The sequence below is a fragment of the Carassius carassius genome, chromosome 34, assembly GCF_963082965.1.
Source record: "Carassius carassius chromosome 34, fCarCar2.1, whole genome shotgun sequence".
NCBI lineage: Eukaryota > Metazoa > Chordata > Actinopteri > Cypriniformes > Cyprinidae > Carassius > Carassius carassius.
This window is the reverse complement of record NC_081788.1, coordinates 18,692,434-18,712,507: the sequence shown is the minus strand read 5'-3', so window position 1 is coordinate 18,712,507 and position 20,074 is coordinate 18,692,434. Positions and strand designations below refer to the sequence as shown.

Here is a 20,074-nt window from a genome sequence, read left to right as displayed (position 1 = left end):
CTTTTTACTCCGACATCCCAAACTGCCTGCTGACATGGGCAGGTCTGAATGTTGTCTGTCATCTGTCCGTTTACATTTTCCATCTTAGCTCTAGCTTGAGCCAAATACAAATGTCACCAGCCATGTTCATTCGCTTTTTTTATTTATTTTTTTGTTACTTTTCAATCGGTAATCATTTTTCATTGAATTGTTTACATTTTGTTATTGAGTACAATGGTATCCGGTCACTATCTGCTTTCTTTCTCCTCTCTTTTACTCTCTTTCTCATTCCCTTGTTCAATGCTCTAGATGGTTTTTAATGGATGTTAGCCTCTGTGGTCTTTTTTTCCCTGTGCATTTATCTGTATCAGAACTACACTCGTATAAAGAGTATGGCTTAGTCAGTAAAATGTTGGATTTTAATTTGAATGAATACCTTGCCTAAAGGAGAAAAAACAAAACATGCTGGAGAAAAATGGTCAGGAAATTGCTGCATAGTATGTCTTCAGAAAGGAGAGAAAATGTTTAGTGTAATTATAGTGAAATGGTAATTTTATGCTTTTTTTATTTATGATCTTATTTTCTCTGGTTTATAATGAATTGTCCTTGTTTCAAATGGTATGTTACATGAATTTGACTCTGAAACTATGCTACTCAGTTCTATAGTTAAGGTCTCTTGTACATACACTGAATTATTAAAAATAATAATATTAGACCTTTATGTTGTAGCATGGTTATTGTATGACTATAAGAAAAAAAAACTTATTTCCCGGTGTAAAATAAATGTTTCTGAACATTTGATGTGAATGTAGTCTTCTTAAAATAAAAACAACAACATTCATTTTCAGGGAAATAATACTAGGAAGGTGAGATGAGAACAAGTGGAAAAAATATGATGGATGAGTCGAGTGGGAGAGAGTCCCATTCTCTCTATGTAGGCAGTATATAAAATTAATTAAAAAGAATGATGATAACAAACAAATAATTAACAAAATAGACTATATTTAAAAAAAAAAACGTTTAAACCCTTGTTTTAATGTATTCCTTAATATTACGACCATTTATGAATTAAGTAGCCTATTTACCCAAATTTGAATATATATATATATAGTGCAATGAAAAACCATAATTTATAGCAAGGCTACCATATTTTATCTTCAGGGGACAGTACCACCAACCAAATCCTTTTACAAATATTTAACAAATAAATATCCAAAAAGTGCCACATAAAAATAGTATATGTTCTGTATATTTAAAAAGACATATAAGTGGTACAACACTGAATATTAACCATATATGTATGTATATAAAATCCCAGTTTAAATGATAATCACAGTGCTAACATTTTACTAAGGCCGGGAAAGTGGGTGGTTGGCGGAAGAACATTCGGGTAGCGGAAGTATTTTGACTGACACGGAGGCAAACATTGTGACAAATAACTAGGAGGAAAGACTAGGACTGAGAAGTAAAGGTAATATAAATACAGTTTAAATAAATAAATAAAAAGAAGGGAAAAGGGTTGTGTGAGGAATTTGCAGTGGGATTATCGACCGACGGCCTGTATAGGTCCGGAACGGTGGTCTCACGGAGTTCCTTGCAATCCGTAGGAGATGGTAGGAAATGACTCTGACAGTGAGAGTAATAACATGGCTTGTAGTGAGGAAGATGAGAGGAAGCTAAATGAATGGGAAAGTGCTGGTAAGGGAAAGAAGGGAGAGAGTCGGAAAAGAAAGAAAAATCATGCATCTAGCATTGGAGAATCAGAAAGTGATGAAAGTGGAAAAGGGGAAAAAACAGTAAAGGAAGGAATATTGAATGTTGTTGTCAGATTTGAAGAAGAAGGCGGAGTTAAGAAAATGGACCCGATTAAATTAACAAAAATCATCAAGAATCAGATTGGGGAAGTGAAATATGCAAGGATTTTAGGAGATGGGAATTTGCTAATTGGATGTGAAAATGGGACCCAGTTAGACAAAGCTAAAAGGATGACATATATTGGTAAAGTTAAGGTTCAGAGGGTTGTAAAAGTTGGAGAAAAGAGAGATAACGGAGGTAAAGGAGTGATTTATGGGATTCCCATTAATATCAATAATAAAGAAATACTGGAAAACATGAGTGAATAAATTCACAGTGAAAAGTGTCAAAAGATTGACCAAAGGAATAGAGAAAAAGGACACTGAGTCAATACTGATTGAATTTGAGGAGAAAGAGTTACCTAAAGAGGTATACTTTGGATATGTAAGATATAATGTGAGAGAATATGTACAGAAACCAATGAGATGCTACAACTGTCAGGAGTTTGGGCACACTGCTAAAATGTGTAAGGGGAAAAGAAGGTGTGCTAGATGTGGAGGTGAACATGAATATGGGATGTGTGGTGAGGGAACAAAACCTAAGTGTTGTAACTGCGGAGGAAATCATAGTGTAGCATACTGGGGATGTGAAGCACTTAAAAAAGAGGTGGAGGTACAGAAGATAAGACTAAAAGAGAAGGTGTCATATGCTGAAGCAGTTAAGATGAATGGACAGAGGAATCAGAATATAGAGGGAAGAGTGAATAAAGGACAAGAGGAAATGGATGATCAGCAAGGGATGAGGAAAGCATGGATAGAAAAAAAGAAACTGGTCACATTCATTGCAGGAGTAATTAATGCAACACATGAGATTAAGTCAAAAACAGAAAGAATTCAAGTAATTGTGAAAGCGGCAGAACACCATTTGGACATGATAGGGCTGAAGTGGGAGGAAATAAATGATGAACTCAGGATGCAAGCAAGTCAGGAGGCATCATGATTAGGTTTTTAATCCTAATAATGCTGATTTTACAATGGAATGCGAGAAGTCTCTTAGCTAATGGGCAGGATTTTAAGCAATTTGTTGGTAGTAGGGTAGAAAAACCAGAGATAGTGTGCATTCAAGAAACTTGGTTAAGACCTCAATTGGATTTTGTTTTATATGATTATGTGGCGGTAAGGTATGATAGAAGGGAGGGGGGAGGAGGAGGGTGTGTTACATTTATAAAGCAAGGAATACCGTATAAAATCTTAGGAGTGGGAAATGAACAAGAATATGTAGTAGTGAAAGTATGGGCAGGAAAGAGAGAGTTGGTGATTTGTAATTATTATAATCCTTGTAAAAGACTAGAGAAAAATAAGCTAGAAAAGATAGAGGGACAAAATTGTAAGAATATTATATGGTGTGGGGATTTTAATGGACATAATACTTTGTGGGGGAGTAAAAAAAGTGATTACAATGGTCAAATAATAGAAGAAATGATAGATGAGAAGAATTTAGTGTGCTTAAATAATGGTGTAGGTACAAGAATTGATGTTAACACTGGAAAAGAATCAGTATTAGATCTCACATTAGTTTCAAATAAAATTGCAGCAAGATGTGATTGGACAGTGCATAAGGATGGCACAATAGGCAGTGATCATTATCCGGTGTGGTGTAAAATAAATATAGAGGTAGTATGTAGTATTGGGGAAGCAAGTGGAAAATGGATTTTTGAGAAAGCTGATTGGGGAAAATTCCAGGAGGAAAGTGATAGGTTGTTTAGGCAAACTAAAGATGAAGTTAGTGTTGAAATATTAGATAATCAAATTAAGCAAGGTATAATATCAGCAGCAGCAGAATCCATTCCCAAGAGTAAAGGAAGATGTAAAAAGAAAGTAGTGCCATGGTGGGATGGAAAATGTAAAGAAGCAGTGAAAAATAGAAACAAAGCATTTAGATTAGTTAAAAGAACACATAATTATGATCATTTGATTCAGTATAAACAAGCACAGGCAATAGTTAGGAGGATAATCAGACAGACAAAAAGAACATTCTGGAAATCTTATTGTGACACAATAGGAAATACAACTCAAATAGGTGAAATATGGGGAATGATTAAAAAGATGGGGGGGGATAAAAGAGAATGGAATTATCCAGTTCTGACTGAAGGAAATGAGAAGGCGATAACAAATAAAGAAAAGGTAGAGATGATGGCAAAACGTTTTGTTAGTATAAACAGTTCTAATAACTTGTCAGAGGAAGGAAGAGTAGCAATAGAAAGAACAAAAGCGCAGTATAAGGATGTGATATGCAGGAAAGATAATGGGGATGAGGAGCAAGATGCTCCTTTTAGCATGGGAGAGTTGCAGAGAGCGCTGGATAGGTCAGGGAAAACGGCTCCAGGGAAAGATGAAGTGTGCTACAGTATGTTAAATCATTTAAGTATAGAGGGTTTGGGGAAATTATTAAATTTATACAACAAGGTGTGGGAGGAAGGGAGACTTCCACAAAGCTGGAAAGAGGCAATAATTATTCCAATAAGGAAGCCTGGAAAGGATCCAAGTAATCCTGGTAGTTACAGACCAATTGCATTAACATCGCATATATGTAAGATAATGGAACGTATGATAAATGAAAGACTAATATATCTTTTAGAGAGTAGAAATAAAATGGCTAGATGTCAAAGTGGTTTTAGAAAAGGAAGAAATACAATGGATCCTGTGATCATTTTGGAGGAGGAAATAAGGAAGGCACAAGTGAATAAAGAAACTGTAGTAGCAGTATTCTTTGATGTGGAGAAAGCATACGATATGCTGTGGAAAGAGGGTCTTTTAATCAAATTACATTTAATGGGAGTTGGAGGGAAAATGTTTAATTGGATTATGGATTTCTTAAATAGAAGGAATATACAGGTGAAAATTGGGGTAGATTTATCAAAGCAATATGTTGTAGAAAATGGAACACCACAGGGAAGTGTGGTTAGTCCAACTTTATTCTCCATTATGATTAATGATATTTATTTAAATCTTCCAGGGGATATAGGGAGGTCTTTATTCGCAGATGATGGTGCTATATGGAAGAAAGGTAGAAATGTTGAGTATATTTTAAAGAAGATGCAGGAAGGAATTGATCAAGTTGAAAATTGGGGATTAAAATGGGGATTTAAGTTTTCAGTGGAAAAATCAAAAGTAATGGTTTTTACAAATAAAAAGAAGAATAAGGAAATTAAGCTGAAAATGTATGGAAGTATGTTAGAGAAAGTAGAATGTTTTCGTTTCTTGGGAATATACTTTGACACAAAACTAACATGGAGAGAACATATAAAGTATACAGTTAATAAATGTAAGAAAGTGCTAAATGTGATGAGATGTCTTGCTGGGTTGGAGTGGGGTGCAAGTGTTTCAGCTTTAAAATATATATACATTGCTTTAATAAGATCTAAATTAGACTATGGGAGTATTGCGTATGGGTCAGCAGCAAAGACAACATTAGCTGAATTGGATATTGTGCAAGCGTGTGCCTTAAGAATATGTTTAGGGGCAATTAAAACTTCTCCAGTATGTGCACTTCAGGTGGAGGGAGGTGAAATGCCATTGTGGCTTCGACGGAAACAACTGACTGCAAACTATTGGATAAATCTTCGAGGGCATGAGGATAGTCATCCAACAAAAAAGGTATTACAAAAGTGTTGGGAAAAGGAGAGAAGAAAGAAAGAAAGTTTTGGCTGGACAGCTGATTTAATTGCAAAAGAAATGGAAGTGTATAATAAAAGATTTGCTAATACTGTGTTATGGCCTGTTAAGCCATTTTGGACATTGGAAATTCCGAAGGTTGATCTAGAGCTTTTAGTAATTAAAGGTTGTAACAGAAATATAGATATAATCAATGAATATTTTAAATATAAGAACAAGTATAAGGACAATACGGAGATTTATACAGATGGGTCAAAGGACCTACAAACAGATGCGACAGGGTCTGCGGTATACATCCCTAAATATGAGATAGGAATTAGCAAAAGAACATCTGACAGCATAAATGTTTATGCAGTTGAATTATGTGCTATACTTGTTGCATTAGAATGGATTGAACAATGCAGGGATATTAACATTCTAGTATGCAGTGACTCAGTATCAGCTCTTATGAGTATGAAGACTGGAAAAGCTAGTAGTCATCAAGAAATATTATATGAAATCTTGTTTTTAAATTCAAGGGTATGTAGACAAGGGAAAAATATAACATATATGTGGATACCAGCACATGTGGGCATACAGGGAAATGAGAAAGTTGATAAATTGGCAAAAAAGGCAACAAAAAAAGAACATGTTGACATGGAAATTAAATTGTCAAAATCAGAAGGGAAGAGTCTAGTGTGGAAAAAGATAATGGAAATATGGCAACATCAATGGGATCATGAAAGTAAAGGAAGACAACTATACATGATTCAAAATAAAGTAGGCAGTATAAGAGAGATGTCAAATAGAAGGACAGAACAAGTGGTAATAACAAGACTTAGGATTGGGCATTGTAAGTTAAGTGGAACTCTTCATATGTTAGGAAAACATCCCACAGGCCAATGCGATGAATGCCAAGAGGAAGAAACAGTTAGTCACATTTTTATGTCATGCAGGAAATTTATAAAAGAAAGACAAGAGTTGAAATATAGCTTACAAGAAATTGGTATAGGACAGTACAATTTAAAAAGTATATTAGGATGTGGAAAGAGTGAGCAAGGAAAGAAATATTTGTTTTATTTTTTAAAGAGGACTGGACTGGAAAAAAGAATATAATAAAAAAGTGACATGATAATAGACAACAGATGGCAGTAATGTAACATATTGGATACCAACTGCCTTAAAAACCCAAGGAAGAAGAAGAAGAAGAAGAACATTTTACTAATCTTCACAGTGCATTGAAGCGAGCTCTCAGGGCGTGGTGACGTCATATCCGCGCCCCGGAAGCTCAAGCTCGTCGCTGGTTAAACCTGAAAGCTTCTTGTGTATGTTGCTGAAGTCCGGAAGGGTCTACTTTCTTTTTCCATTCATCCCAAAATATACTCGGTGACATTTTTTTACACATAGGTAAACGTAGTCGAAGAACGTATTTTATCCGAAATGGACTCCTCTGAGCACGGTAAGTGTCGTCTGTGGGTGAGTTTTCTGAGCTTCGAGCAGGTGAAGCGAAGAAGCGTGTATAGTGGGTGGCGCTATTAAACGGTGCAAAACAACTTTAAAGGGTTATCAAGAGAATGACCTATAGCAGGTCTTTTTAATTACAAATTCAATTGGGCCCGATTTTCAAACCAAGGTGGTTAGCTGGGCCAGTAATTTCAGCGGCGAAGCAGCTCATAATGACAAATTTTAAAACCAACACAAACAAATTTATTGAAAAACATGTAAGGTTTATTCATTGGTTCTCTTTTAACTTAACATAAAAATAACAATAAAAGAGCTAACTGAACAGAATCTGTGGTAGCCCCTACTTTTTCTACTTACAAAAGAAAAAAAAAAACTAACCTAGGCACCTCTTGCCTAGGTCTGATCACAAATCTGATCACAAAGTGCATAAAACAAAATAGTGCGCAGTAGTAGGCTATTAGCAATAACATTAAGTTTTCTTTTGAAACAAAATAAACATATTGCTCACATTTGACCCAGGAACATCTCAAAGTGCATAAAATAAAAAGTGCACAGTATTCACAACACATGAATACAAGGTGTTCTACTGCACACTGAGGGAAAATTTTTTAAATCCCCACGTGTGATTAGGCATAACTATGTTACACATACCACATTGTATTGATGTAGGCTACAGTTACCCTGCTAACTTAGTGGGAGAAGTGACATTTTTTGTTTTGAACGAGAGCAGTGACTTTTGGCTCGTAAGTTGTCAATGCAATCCGAAGGCATTGGTGGAGAGTACGGTCAGTCAGGGAGCAACGAGAGTTGCTTTTTATGGAGTTCATGTGTGAAAAACTTGACTCACATGTGTATGTTGATCCAAACATACTGAGCATGACGATCGCTACTTTCTTAATGTTAGGGAACTGATGTACGTTGACATCAGTCCAAAACATTGCAGCCAACTTAGTGCAAAGCTCCTGTCCTATGGTTACAGATGACTGCATGTCAACAAGTTCGAGTGTGAATTTCCCCTCGTCAATGGAAGGTACTACTTTCTTTGCTCTGGCGGATAAGTCCCCTTCTATTGCAACAGTGAACGGGTTTCTGACAAAAACGGCCACCTCTGTGGGCAGAACAAGTCCATCCAATCGATCAGCAAAGTTCTTTTTCAACCTCGCAACGAAATCTGTCATCATATCCTTGATTTGTGCGGGGGATGAGATGCATTTGCGGAGTGTCGGAAAATGCAGCATTCGGCCTGTGCTCAAATCAGTTGCGAAAAGGTCCAGTTTAACTTGAAATGCGCGCATCTGTTCCACAAGGTCGATGACAGTTTTGTCTCTGCCTTGTAGTCCCAAATTGAGATCATTCAGGTGTTTGAATATGTCGCTCAGAAAGCAGGCATCGGCCATGAAGTTGTCGTCCAGTATGCGACTCAAATGCGTTTCTGCCTTTTTTGCTTGCTGCTGTGGAGGAAAGTTACGATCTCCTCTCTGAGACCACAGAAACGCTCCAGTGCTTTGCCTTTGGACAGCCACCTCACGTCATTATGCAAAAGCAGGTCGTGGTGCTCAGCAGACATTTCTGACAGCAGCATGCGGAACAAGCGGTGTTGGAGGCTTGATGTGGAGCGAATAAAATTAATTGTAGCCATCACGCTGTCCGTTGTCGTTTTGAGCGCCCCGCATAGTTTAGCGCACAACACTGCCTGATGCACAATGCAGTGTAAGGAGATCAACTGAGGTACAACAGCGGACCAACGTGCTGCCAAACCATTCACTTTCCCTGTCATGGATGGAGCCCCATCTGTCACAAGCATGCACACACGCTTCATATCCAGACAATTGTCTTTAAAAAAAAAAGCGGAAGTTTTCTCAATGACGCCAGTTGTGTGTCCTTCTAACGGCAGTAGGCAGAGCAGCTCCTCTCGGAAGCATTTGCTGTCAAAAAAACGGACATATATGCACAACTGAGCAGTATCAGTTTTGTCTGTGGACTCATCTACTGCTATTGACATAGTATCAGCTTTCATCAGGTCTCCTAACAGCGTTTCATACACATCTGCAGCAAGAATTTCTACCCTACGAATGTTGGAAGTATCTGACGGGTACGTTTTTTACAGCAGATTGCACGCTCGTTTTAATTTTATCATCATTTATCACCTCATCCACGACGGCCAGCATACAGTCCTTCACGGTTTCACAGTTTTAAACAAAAGAAACACAGCTATAGTTCTTCTTGGCGTCACTGTCTAGACAAGATCCTTCATGTACACCCCGATCCTGTGCCCTGAATCCTTCATTATTTATTTATTTATATATATTTTTTTATTTGTCTATAGGCCCTTCAATGTCATCTACAGGTGTAGCCAGTGGCTGGAATCCACCGCCAGGCCTGACAGAAGAGGAGGCAGAAGAGATGCAGGTGGAGCTCATCAAGGTATCACAGAGTTCGTCCTCCACCCTGAACTCCGACAGTTAACCTTCACATCCAGGACCATACACAGGGGTTTTTGCTTTTTTTTTTTTTTTCTGTTTCAATGAAAAAAAACAAAAAACATGAACACATGGTCATGAAAAATAGCATCTGGGTTTGAAATGATACAAATTTGAATAGGTAAATGATAACAGAATGATGGTAGAATTTAGTATTTTTAGGTGAACTATACAATTTTTAGGTCCGAAGATGAAATGTGAATTTACTAAAAGACTATCAGGAAAGGAAATATTCATTTGGAACATGCACACTTTCAGTCTTAACTGTAATGTGCTGAAAATGGCTTTGGCTGAATTGTTTACCTCCCTGAAGATTAACAATTTGTATCTTAACAAAGTTGTGAAATATAAATTGCTAAGCAACTTACTTGCATCTCATCTTTTAAGCATTAAAACTGAACTCTTTTTCTAGAATTCATCTTAAAATTAAAAGTCGTTTTTCTTGGTTTTGCTTAATTTAAGTTTTACAGTCATTATTAGGTAATTATTTCAATATTTTTTTTATTATACAAAATACAAAGGTCCAGTAAAGATTGGTTTGGCCTGACTCACACACTTTCAGAACAATTTGCTGCCAAGATTATATAAAAGATTATCTTAAAGTCAGATGAGGTGTGAAAGGTATACTGGGATAGTTCACCCAAAAATTCAACTGATGTCATTGTTTATTCACCCTTATTTAGTTTCAAAGCCTGTGGAACACAATAAAAGATGTTTTGATTATTTTCTTTTTGGAACTTGACAGCCGCACGTTCTCCGCTTTTGTGAATAGAAGAAAGTGGCTTTGGAAATTCAGAAAAATATGAAAAGATGACAAATAAGTTTATATATGAAATATATTCATGTTTTGGATTTGAAGTTTTTTTTTTTAAATTTCTTTCTGATGTCTAAAAATTACTAGGACTCTGTTTTAGTTTTCAGGTAAATTAATTTTTTTGGTTTCTATAAAAAAAAATTGCATCACTAACAAAATATTTTTATTTTATGGTGAGGCCGGTCGTTGAGCCCTGGAAGATCTAATTAATAATGAATCAAATTTTTATGAATTTGTTTGTTTTATCTTGTTTTTCTCTGTTAGGTGGAGGATGAGATTGAGACACTGAGACAGGTTCTCGTGGCGAAGGAGAGGCATGCTGCTGAGCTCAAGCGTAGGCTTGGTATCGGTCCCCTCTCTGAAATCAAACAGAACCTCACCAAAGGCTGGCATGAAGTTCAGTGCTCCAATGCGTGAGTATTTCCTGTCTGTTAAACCTGTCCACTCTGACTGAAAATCACATTAACCTACATCTGTCTTTTCTAATCTCATGCTGCATTTTTATACATGGACTGTTTGAATCTCTTAACAGTGCCCGCTGATGGGACATTGTTTTTTTTTTGAATATGGAATGTATGTACATATAAATATACATTGTATACATGTATATACATACCAAATTAATATCTCTATTAATATTTCTTGAAGCTAATTATGGGGTTCTTTCACTTTAGCATCTCAGCTAAACCCTTTTTTAAAAAAATGACCTTTTCTGTTAATATATCTATATTTCTGCTTGTAGTTATATGAGAACGTCAAAAACTCTTGGAGACTTGAATCGTAGAGTTACCTCATCTAATTTGTGAGTTTTCTCTCTTTTGCCTGGGTCTTGTGATTCTGTTTGCTAGGTGTGGACCTGCTTCCCTCTTGTTTCAATTTCATTTGTTTTCTTTGAAAACCCTTCCCATGATCCTTTCCTGAGTAAATGAATGTTTCTGTGTTTCCTTTCTATAAACGGGAGTTTGCCAGCTTTCAATCAATCAATCGATCAATCAAAATAAAATAAAACAAAATACAATTTAGTATGACATCATTAATAATTAAGAAATATAATGAAGTTCACAAATCAAGCTATATGTTTTATCGGTGCTGGTTATATTACTTGAACAATGAAGCTGGCTAACTTCAAATGCTCTGTGAAGTGAGTGAAAAATAGAACAAAATTAGAGGAAATAAGAATTCAATGCTATTTTGTCCTTTTTGCTTGTAACATTATAAAATAACCTTGTTGATGTTAAGCTCAGCTGGCCATTTTGTCTGGTTTCAGCCTCTGTGGTTAAAGACACATGTGCTGTTGGCTCTTTGGCTCCTATAGGGGCAGATGTGAACATTTGATAACTGTTTGAATGGACAGACCTTCCCTTCCACCTTGATATGAAATTTCCCTACAGCTCCCCAAAATTATCAGACCTCAGTGCATGAATAAAGGAATGGAGGGTTTTTACTTCTCTTTAGCAGAATATTTTAAGATTATTGCTCAGTAATGTGAAATTGATGCGTATACAAAAAGAACTCACAAATAGTTTGAGGCAGGGCTTTAAACCGCTAGGCCAAAGTACTTGAAAGAGAAGTAAAACCTGTTTTAGGAGTTTTTCAACATCCATAGGTGGTTGTGTTTGAAGGAATTTGCATTCAGATCAATGTGTCTTAACTCTGGTAATGTCATCTTTAAAGTTTAGACTTGTGGTCAGGAATCATCCCTTTCTCAGCTTTTAAAAAAAAATGATAAATTAGAGGTCGACTGTCAAAATATTTTGACATGCAAAAGTTTAAGTGTGCAAAGTTCACAGCATTAAACAGATCTTTTGTATATTATTATACGTTAATACTGTGGAAATGTGTGTTTGTAGATACCTTACAGCTTCTTCCACACTTGAAGAAATTGAGCGTTCTGATGCGTGAGTTTGATTTTGTTGTCATTTGTTATTTATTTTTAAATACATTTTATTTTTTAAATGTTCAAAATGTGCCTGGAATATGGGTTTTATTTTTATGTGGATTTTATTTTTTCTTTTGTTAAATATTTAAAACTGCCATATCAAAATATTAATGATGTAAGGTGTCCTTGTAACAGAGTAATTCTAAAATTAAGTAGTAAGTAATATTAATTAACAACGTGCACTTACTATAGGTTCAGGGTTTAGTATTATGGCTCTTTGGTTTAGGGTTGGTTGCTTGTAATTATGTATAATTTACTGTTATTACTATACTAAGTACATGTAACATATGTGACAAGAACACTGAAAAATAAAGTGTTTCCTAATATATGAGTCAAATTTAAAATGAATTTACTCATGGCCATTAAAGGCTTTTAAAGTAGCACTCAGCACGTGTTTGAGAGACTTTAATCTTGTTAAAGCACTGATGTCACTATGGTTTAAGAAAGCAAACAACAAGCTTCTCAGTGACACTAGCACAAAGTTTCCTAAGCGTCATAGTGTGACCCATTAGACTCCTCTGATGTTGAACCGATCAGATCATAAATCAGAAAGAATGGAAGGACGTTAAGGACTTTACTCTGATATAAGGCAGCACAATTAATCGAAATTAAATTGCAAAGGCAATAAATCGCAATTAGGCAGAAGCAGCAAATATGCCCCGAAGAAGAAATCCTGCAGCTGTATAAACAGAAGATTTAACTGCTTTCATTGATTCAACGTGACTAATAAATGCACGACTATGGCAATATATGGTTTATCTGAGTTCTTCTTATAATTTTCATCATAATAAAGTATATCTATAATTAAATGCTAACCGACATAGACTTTATCACCGCTAAAATACAATGAAATATTGTGTTCCTTAATATTTCTGTTTAAGAAGCCACATCATCTCACAGAAGGATTTATTTCAAACACTCGACTGACGTTATGAATTTAATTTGGAGTAAAAACGTCATTAAATGTGGTATTTTCCACGTGCTCTCAGATGGAGCAGCATTAACACAGAGCCGTAGTTCACTGAGAAGATATGCAAACAGCTGTCATTATCGCGAACGATTTTGTCGATTTTATGAACACGATTTTGCATAGCTTGTCAGAGAACTACGGCTCTGTGTAGTAGATGCTACTCCACCTGAAAGAAGGTGATGGAGATTTACTGCTAAATCACAGAACTGGCTTTACTGACTAAATGTGCATGATAATCGCAATTAATCACATTCGATTAATCGTGCAGCCCTACTCTGATACAAAGTATCTGGGTGATTTAATGTAATAAAGAATCATTTTAATAAGGAATCTTTTAGGGAGGCATCTTCCTTATGGGCATAGTAATCTAAATAAATGGTGTTAGCAACCCAGATCTATAGCCACTATACACTTAACCCCATTGTCAGATATGTCTCATTAGATATCAGTGTCCTGTAATATCGTTTGATCTTAGACCTTGAGACTACACAGAAAGGGCAGGTTGTGCGGTTTGGGAAGGGTGTAATGTTTGTGCTCGGGGCATGTGCTAAGAAAGCTGACTTGGAAAACACTTGATGAGATTTTCCCAAAGCAAAGTGGCTTAGCCTTACCTAAGGTCATTAGAGGACTGTGTGAGCGTTTCTCTGTGGCTGTGTGCTTGTTTGCGTAAATATTTTGTGGTAGACTTCTTTTTTTTATTTTTTTTTATAAAAGGACGGGTGCTTATCTACATGCTTGTGCATCTGTTTGTGTGTTTATGAATAGTGTGCAGTTGTATTTAGTGTGTGTGTGTAATCGAGGGCAATGATGTTTGTTGAATCCAGGTCCAGATTCTGTACAATAAGATTCAGACAGCAGCAATATTAACAGACAAGTGTCTAGATAGTTAATCCTTTTAGCTTTTACATCTCTTAACCCTCTGGGCTTCTTCGTAAATGGGTCACACTTAGCTTCCTCCCGCCCGAAAACGGGCGAAGCCTTAAAATTGTACTTTACTTTTTCCCAGGATAACCAATCAAATATATTTTTGTTCTATAATGTTTTCTGATTATTATTTAGAATTTTTAGATTTTTTTATGATACTTTGCATTAATTATATAATTTTTATGAGCTATTTTTTCCATTAGAATTAATATATAATTTTTTTTTTTATATTTATTTAAAAAAAAAAATTCAATAAATGCAGCATTTCACATCAAAATAGAGTGCCAGCCTAAAAAAAAATTGTTCCAGGAGAAGAACTTCATCTAGTGGCTTTAAAAAATAGCCACTTTTGTGTAATGTCCTGTACCAGCCTGTAGGCTGTCTATAGCTTCCTATATATCCTATGTAGAAAGGCTATTTGATTCCTTTTGTTGTTTTAGACATGATTTCTCTATCTTATTCGTTTTTTTTATTTAGATATACATTTAGATATTCTAAAAGATGATTACTTTATTTTCTTAACAAAAATGTTTAGATAAGTATCAGGTTTTGCATTATGATTACAATCAAACTATAGCATTTGGTTAGAAAGGGAACACAATGTGTGTGTGTGTGTGTGTGTATGTGTGAGTGAATGTGTGTGTGTGTGTGTGTGTGTGTGTGTGTGTGTGTTGCATTTGAGCGAGAGTCTCTTTTTGTATTTTTTATTTATTTATTTTTGCATATTCTCAAAATTTGCTGTTGCAGTCTTACCAGTCTCTCTCTTTCTCTCTCTCTCTCTCTCTCTCTCTCTCTCTCTCTCTCTCTCTGTGTGTGTGTGTGTGTGTGTGTGTGTGTGTGTGTGCATTTGAGCAAGTTTTTTTTTTTCATTTATTGATTTTATGTGGAATATTCTACAAATTTGCTGTTGCAGTCGCCAGTTTATCTGTGTATGTGTGTGTGTGTTTGTGTGCGTGGGTGTGTGTGTGTGTGGGGGGGGGGGGGGGTCTTATTTGCACTCTTGATGTTCTAGAGTGTCACCCCTTCATTGCTGTACACTTTTTTTCAGCACAGTTGCTGATCTGTAGCTTGTACCACCAAAAGTTTCTCTGAGTTTTCCTATTTTTTCGTATTTCCCATTCATTTCCTATGTCGCCCGTTTTCAGGCGGGAGGAAGCTAAGTGTGACTTTTTTTTTTACGACCCTTTAACATATCAGAATCATCTCCTTGATTTTTTTGTGTGTTCATATAGGTAATACAACAAAAGTCACCAAGTTTCATACCCATCCGATGAAGCAAAAAAATTAAACATTTCAAAACGTTCAAGTTTTCGCCCGTTTTCGGGCGAAGAAGCCCAGAGGGTTAAATCAATAATTCACACAGATATGATGATTCTGTCATTGTGTATTCAGCCTTATGTCATTCCAAACCCATATGCATTGTTTTCTGTGGTTATAAAAAAAGATGTATGCAATATCAAGCCTTCTAATCCCATACATTAGCTATATATATATTTATTTTTTAAATATCACATGAAGACTGGATAAATAAATTGCATTTTTCACAATGTTTATTTTTTTACTGTAATAGTCCTGCTGAGCATTAGAGACATCTTTTAAAAACATTTTACTGACCCCAGCCTTTTGTATGGTGTGTAGTGTATACAGTGAACTAATTCTACAGACTACTTTTATATTGTTGTGTTTTTTCCATAACATTAATTCCATAGCTTTCAGAGGTTAGCAGGCAATTGCAGATTTGAGGTTGACATGTTCTTGATGCATTCACCTTTAAAGTGATGTTTTATGTTCCTGTCTTGGTTCTTAGTTGCTCTCTCTGAATTGTCAGCTACTGTAGTTTGATGCCAACTGGTGTGTTCAAAATATAACTGACAACTGCTAAAGGAGAAATACTTCTCTCTCTCTCTCGCTCTCTACTCTTTAGCTATAAGAGGACTCAGGAGACTCTGTCTCAGGCAGGTCAGATGACATCAGCTGCATTCTCCTCAATGGGCTCCGCCATCAGAAACCAATTTGGAGAGATGAGGTGAACTATATTCCTCCTCTGTATAACTTCTCTCACTGTTTTTTTTTTCTCCTAGTTATTTCAACCTCCAATCTTCTTCTCCCATCTCATAAACTTTTATTCTACTTTTTATAACTAACTTTGGTTGTTTTTCCTATGCACTGTATGTTTGAAGCTGATTTTGTGACTTCATGTTCAAAGTTGTATCCTAAAGCAAACAGAGTCCAGATACAGTCTTTGGTCCGGTCCTATTAGGATCAAATTGATCACTTCTCAGTTTTTGAATACTATTCTGTTGTAATGTGAAATTTAACTGAAAAGGATATTCAGGAGAAATGTAGGATAAGACTTTTAAAAATTATTTGAAATCATGTGCACTGATGGATCATGCACAATAAGACCATTAAAAAGAAATTGTGGTCAGTTTTGATTTAATATTAAATTGAAATGGACCAGTGGTACTAATTTAAATGTGAAAAAGACATTCAGAGTCAATACATATATTAGCGAGGAATCTGTCTTCAGACCTAGCCTAATAGCCGACAGTTTCAGGAGCGGTAAAAATGAGGTATCTGTATTGTGGGAAATCTCCAGATGGCTGGAGTAGCATGAGTTCTGTGGTGTTTTCAAAGAACAGAGCTTATCAAAATGACACATTCTGCTCCGATTTGACAACAAGCAAACAGGTTGTAAATTTGCATAGCTTCTCAAATCGTGATTATGCTTCCCATGTATACCCTTGTTTTTGCTTTTCTAACTAACTAACCTGACACGTACACAGTTCAAATGTTTAGGGTATGTAAGATTTTTAAAAGTCTTAAAATTGTGAAATACTTCAGTTTTCAATTTCTGTTTTAAAGTTCACAATGAGTGTCACGTGTGCCTTAAAAAATTATTTTAATATGAAAATTTGATAAACTTTTTTTATTGTCAGTGTTGAAAACGGTTGAGCTGCATGCATCTATGCCGAATAAGTGTCACATTTCTTTTAAAAGAAAATCTTACTTGTCAACTAACATCCTATTTTACAACCTGTATTTGCACACTGCTTGTTTCTATTTTTTATTCTACTTTCTCCTGCACTGCATATATATCATGTCAATATTATGAGGTTATGTTTATTGCTGTGTTTTTCTCCACACCGCTGCGTTCGGGCTGCTCAGGGCTCTGCCATACTCTAACTCTGGGTAAGAGCTATACGAGAGCCTGCACTGATGGCAGCCATCTACTTTTTGAGGTCTCCTGTACCTATGACGATTTCTAGAGCATTCTATGGTACCTGTGAAGGGATTGATGTATCTGAATCTACCTTTAAAGCTGTCATTGATATGACCTTAAATTACTACAGCTATGATAGAGACGTTAGATATAATATCCTGTCTAAAGTTTGCTTTAATGAGTGTTTCATTGTGCTCTACAATCTCTCTTTCTCTGCTCTGTGCTCGGCTAACGCTGTCTGCTCGACTAACTCTCCCTGCTCACTCTGTCTCCAAACTACTCTCCGCAGTAGCAACTTTTCCATGCGTCACTCTTTAAGTATGCCAGCTATGAGGTAAAGTACCAGCCCCATTCTCTCGCTCATTAGTATCTGTCTGAACACTGCCTTTCACCTGATGTACAAATCTTTTTTTAATTTTTCAACTTTGCTGAGAAAAATTGTAACTCTTGTAAAGGGTTACATGTAATATTGCTGTGATTTTAATGGAATATTCAACCATTTGCGTCTAATCTGTATACACCTTTTAAAGAAAATAGGTTATAACGTCATATTTACTCAAGAAGCAATATGTAGGTACAACAGGAACAAAAAGACAGATAGAATCAGGTAGAACCAAAGACATGGTCATCATTTTGACCTCAGCAGTTTAATAGTAGGTACATTTATTTCATGTACAGCTTTATTTTTCAGCATGGAAAGCAAATGCTTTTTCTCTGTGTGTGTCTGTTTAAGCCCTGTCAGCTCTGCTTCACCTAAATGGGGAGAAAAGGCCTTTATTTTTTTCTTTTGTATGATTTAATGGTGTCTGTTCGTCTCAACGTTTCCCTTCACATTTTAGGTTGCTTGTAAACTCAACTCAAGCTATTTTGGAAATCTAGCTTTTTTTATTTTTTTTTTTATATATATCTTAGGAACTCACCAAGCTTTAAAACCTTTGAGGACAAGGTGGAGAATATGAAGGTTAGAGCTTTTAGCTTTTTCTCTCCATTAATTGGTTTCCATTTTATTTCGTTGATCCTTTTCTTCTAGCACAACTGATATTTCTGTTGCAGATAATGACAATAATATATGTTCATGTTTTTTCATGCTTTAATTACTCCATCCATTGTGTATTTGGACTCCCAAAGTACAAAGTAATGGGGCAATCAAATGAAGAGAGCGACCGTTCACCAACCAGCAACAACGCACCCTGAGCAGGAAGCACAACCTCGTGACCAAGAACTGACCTCTGTGATTTCTCTATAACGCTGTACCCAAATACACTCCAGTCTCTCCACTGCTATGTTAACTTCAGATGAATGTACAGACAGAAAATGATGCTTTAAGAAACTCAGATACCAACATGCAAAGATATAATTATTACTTTAACAGCTGAAGACTGTCACCCTTGCAAATGCATTGTACCCAAACTAAACCTCTTAAATTAGAATGTTAAAAACTGGATAACCCTTTTTGGGACTGTTAGGTGTACTTCTGTGCATCAAAGTACCTTTACATGTATTGTAATATTTTATTTTTTCAAACAACAGGGCTTCTCTGACACTTCAGTAGTAGTAATTGGTCTGTTAGGATCTGCATGAAGAGGTGAAATGTTTGCATAACACACTAAAGAATGTCCTAAAACATGTCAGGCTTCCTCGGCCTGCTTTATGTCCATTAATGTTACATGCCTCCTAAAGTGAATATTGCACTGGTTATTACCCTGCTTGTTACTCAGGGCAAAAGGTGCTAAAGCTTTCCTTGTGACCTGACTTTAGCCCCAGATGTGTATCATCTCTAAAGATGTGTACTAAATTATTCACATGTATTTTATTGTGTTGTATGTTTTGAGTTTCCCCCAGTTTTCCAGGTAATAATAAAACCTATGCTACTGTTTCTTCTCATTACCTTTAAAAAGTTTAGAATTAGTTTAATTAGTATTCTTATTCTTCTGGCACATAATGAATATCTTTGTAGTTTTTCTTTCTCTCAGTAAATAAGAAAAACTTCTGTCTTGATATTTCCCCCTTGGTTACCTATATGTTACATTGCAGTGTCTGGCATTGATTGAGCACCCAACATTGTGTTTACGAAAGATTTAATTACTAATCAGATGCAAGACTAATATTTTGGAGTAAGATTAAATGTAATGATTGTAATAGTTAATCAAAAATTGTGGTGGGCAAAAGGAAATTTTCACTGTAAGGTGATGGAAAATACGTTTTTTTTTTTTTTCGGTCAGTTTATTATTTTTCTTTTGATTACTTGTGTTTGTGGGGAGTACTGTCCATGCAGTGATCTGGAAGATAATGTTCCCATACTGACCTAACTACTGTATACATGTTTAATGTTTTGAGGCTGTAATGTACTACACCGATCAGGGTTCATTAAAGGCAAGGAAATTAACGAGAATGTTGTGGTTTGATCTCTCCGTGCACATATACTTTAAGAAAAAAAAACCGTTATGCAGCATTTGGATGTGACCTTTCAAATAAATGGTCAATAATTATAAAAGAAAGCAGGTGGCGACAAACATTCATATTCAGTTGGGTTGTCTATTAAATTTTTATTAAGCTAGACCTAGACGTAATGGTTTGATTTTATTTATCCATCTGGATGTTAGATTTGCCGTCACAATTTTATTTAGAAAACAAACTTCCAAGTCATGTGACCTTGTTTGGATTGATGGTATGGTTAACGTGGATATGAGTTGTTAACAGCGTTTATCTGTGGACACCCCGTCCCCACTTCACTTTAGTGAAACAACATTGTTTTGGCAATCTCGTGCCAGCGAACAAACCACGCCTCAGCGTGTGTCACAGACAAGGAACGCCCCCTAACTTTGAGTCGGCTG

General features: G+C 35.9%; 1 protein-coding gene across 12 annotated transcripts; it reads left to right on the top strand.

Moving 5' to 3' along the window:
* Window positions 1–6,672: 6,672 nt before the first annotated feature.
* On the top strand, window positions 6,673–19,626 carry LOC132114630 (tumor protein D54-like). Of its 12 annotated transcripts, none has more exons than XM_059522852.1 (10): window positions 6,673–6,885; window positions 9,238–9,314; window positions 10,449–10,597; window positions 10,927–10,986; window positions 12,035–12,082; window positions 15,942–16,043; window positions 17,186–17,209; window positions 17,530–17,574; window positions 18,153–18,201; window positions 18,369–19,626. In XM_059522852.1, exons 1-10 carry the CDS (start codon window positions 6,867–6,869, stop codon window positions 18,432–18,434), a joined length of 639 nt encoding a protein of 212 aa, XP_059378835.1. In that variant the 5' UTR covers window positions 6,673–6,866; the 3' UTR covers window positions 18,435–19,626. The 12 variants fall into 12 exon arrangements, 11 of the variants coding, with proteins under 11 accessions (XP_059378835.1, XP_059378834.1, XP_059378836.1 ...); XM_059522851.1 differs by having other exon boundaries at window positions 6,675–6,885; window positions 9,217–9,314; XR_009425338.1 differs by lacking the exon at window positions 18,369–19,626 and having other exon boundaries at window positions 6,674–6,885; window positions 9,217–9,314; window positions 17,186–17,297.
* The last annotated feature ends 448 nt before the right edge of the window (window positions 19,627–20,074 follow it).

Excerpts from the sequence above, each read along its gene's own strand:
- LOC132114630 (XM_059522851.1), top strand. Across the intron at positions 10,987-12,034 it reads AGAGTTACCTCATCTAATTT|ATACCTTACAGCTTCTTCCA; the intron begins GTGAGTTTTCTC and ends GTGTGTTTGTAG. Across the intron at positions 12,083-15,941 it reads GAAATTGAGCGTTCTGATGC|CTATAAGAGGACTCAGGAGA; the intron begins GTGAGTTTGATT and ends TCTACTCTTTAG.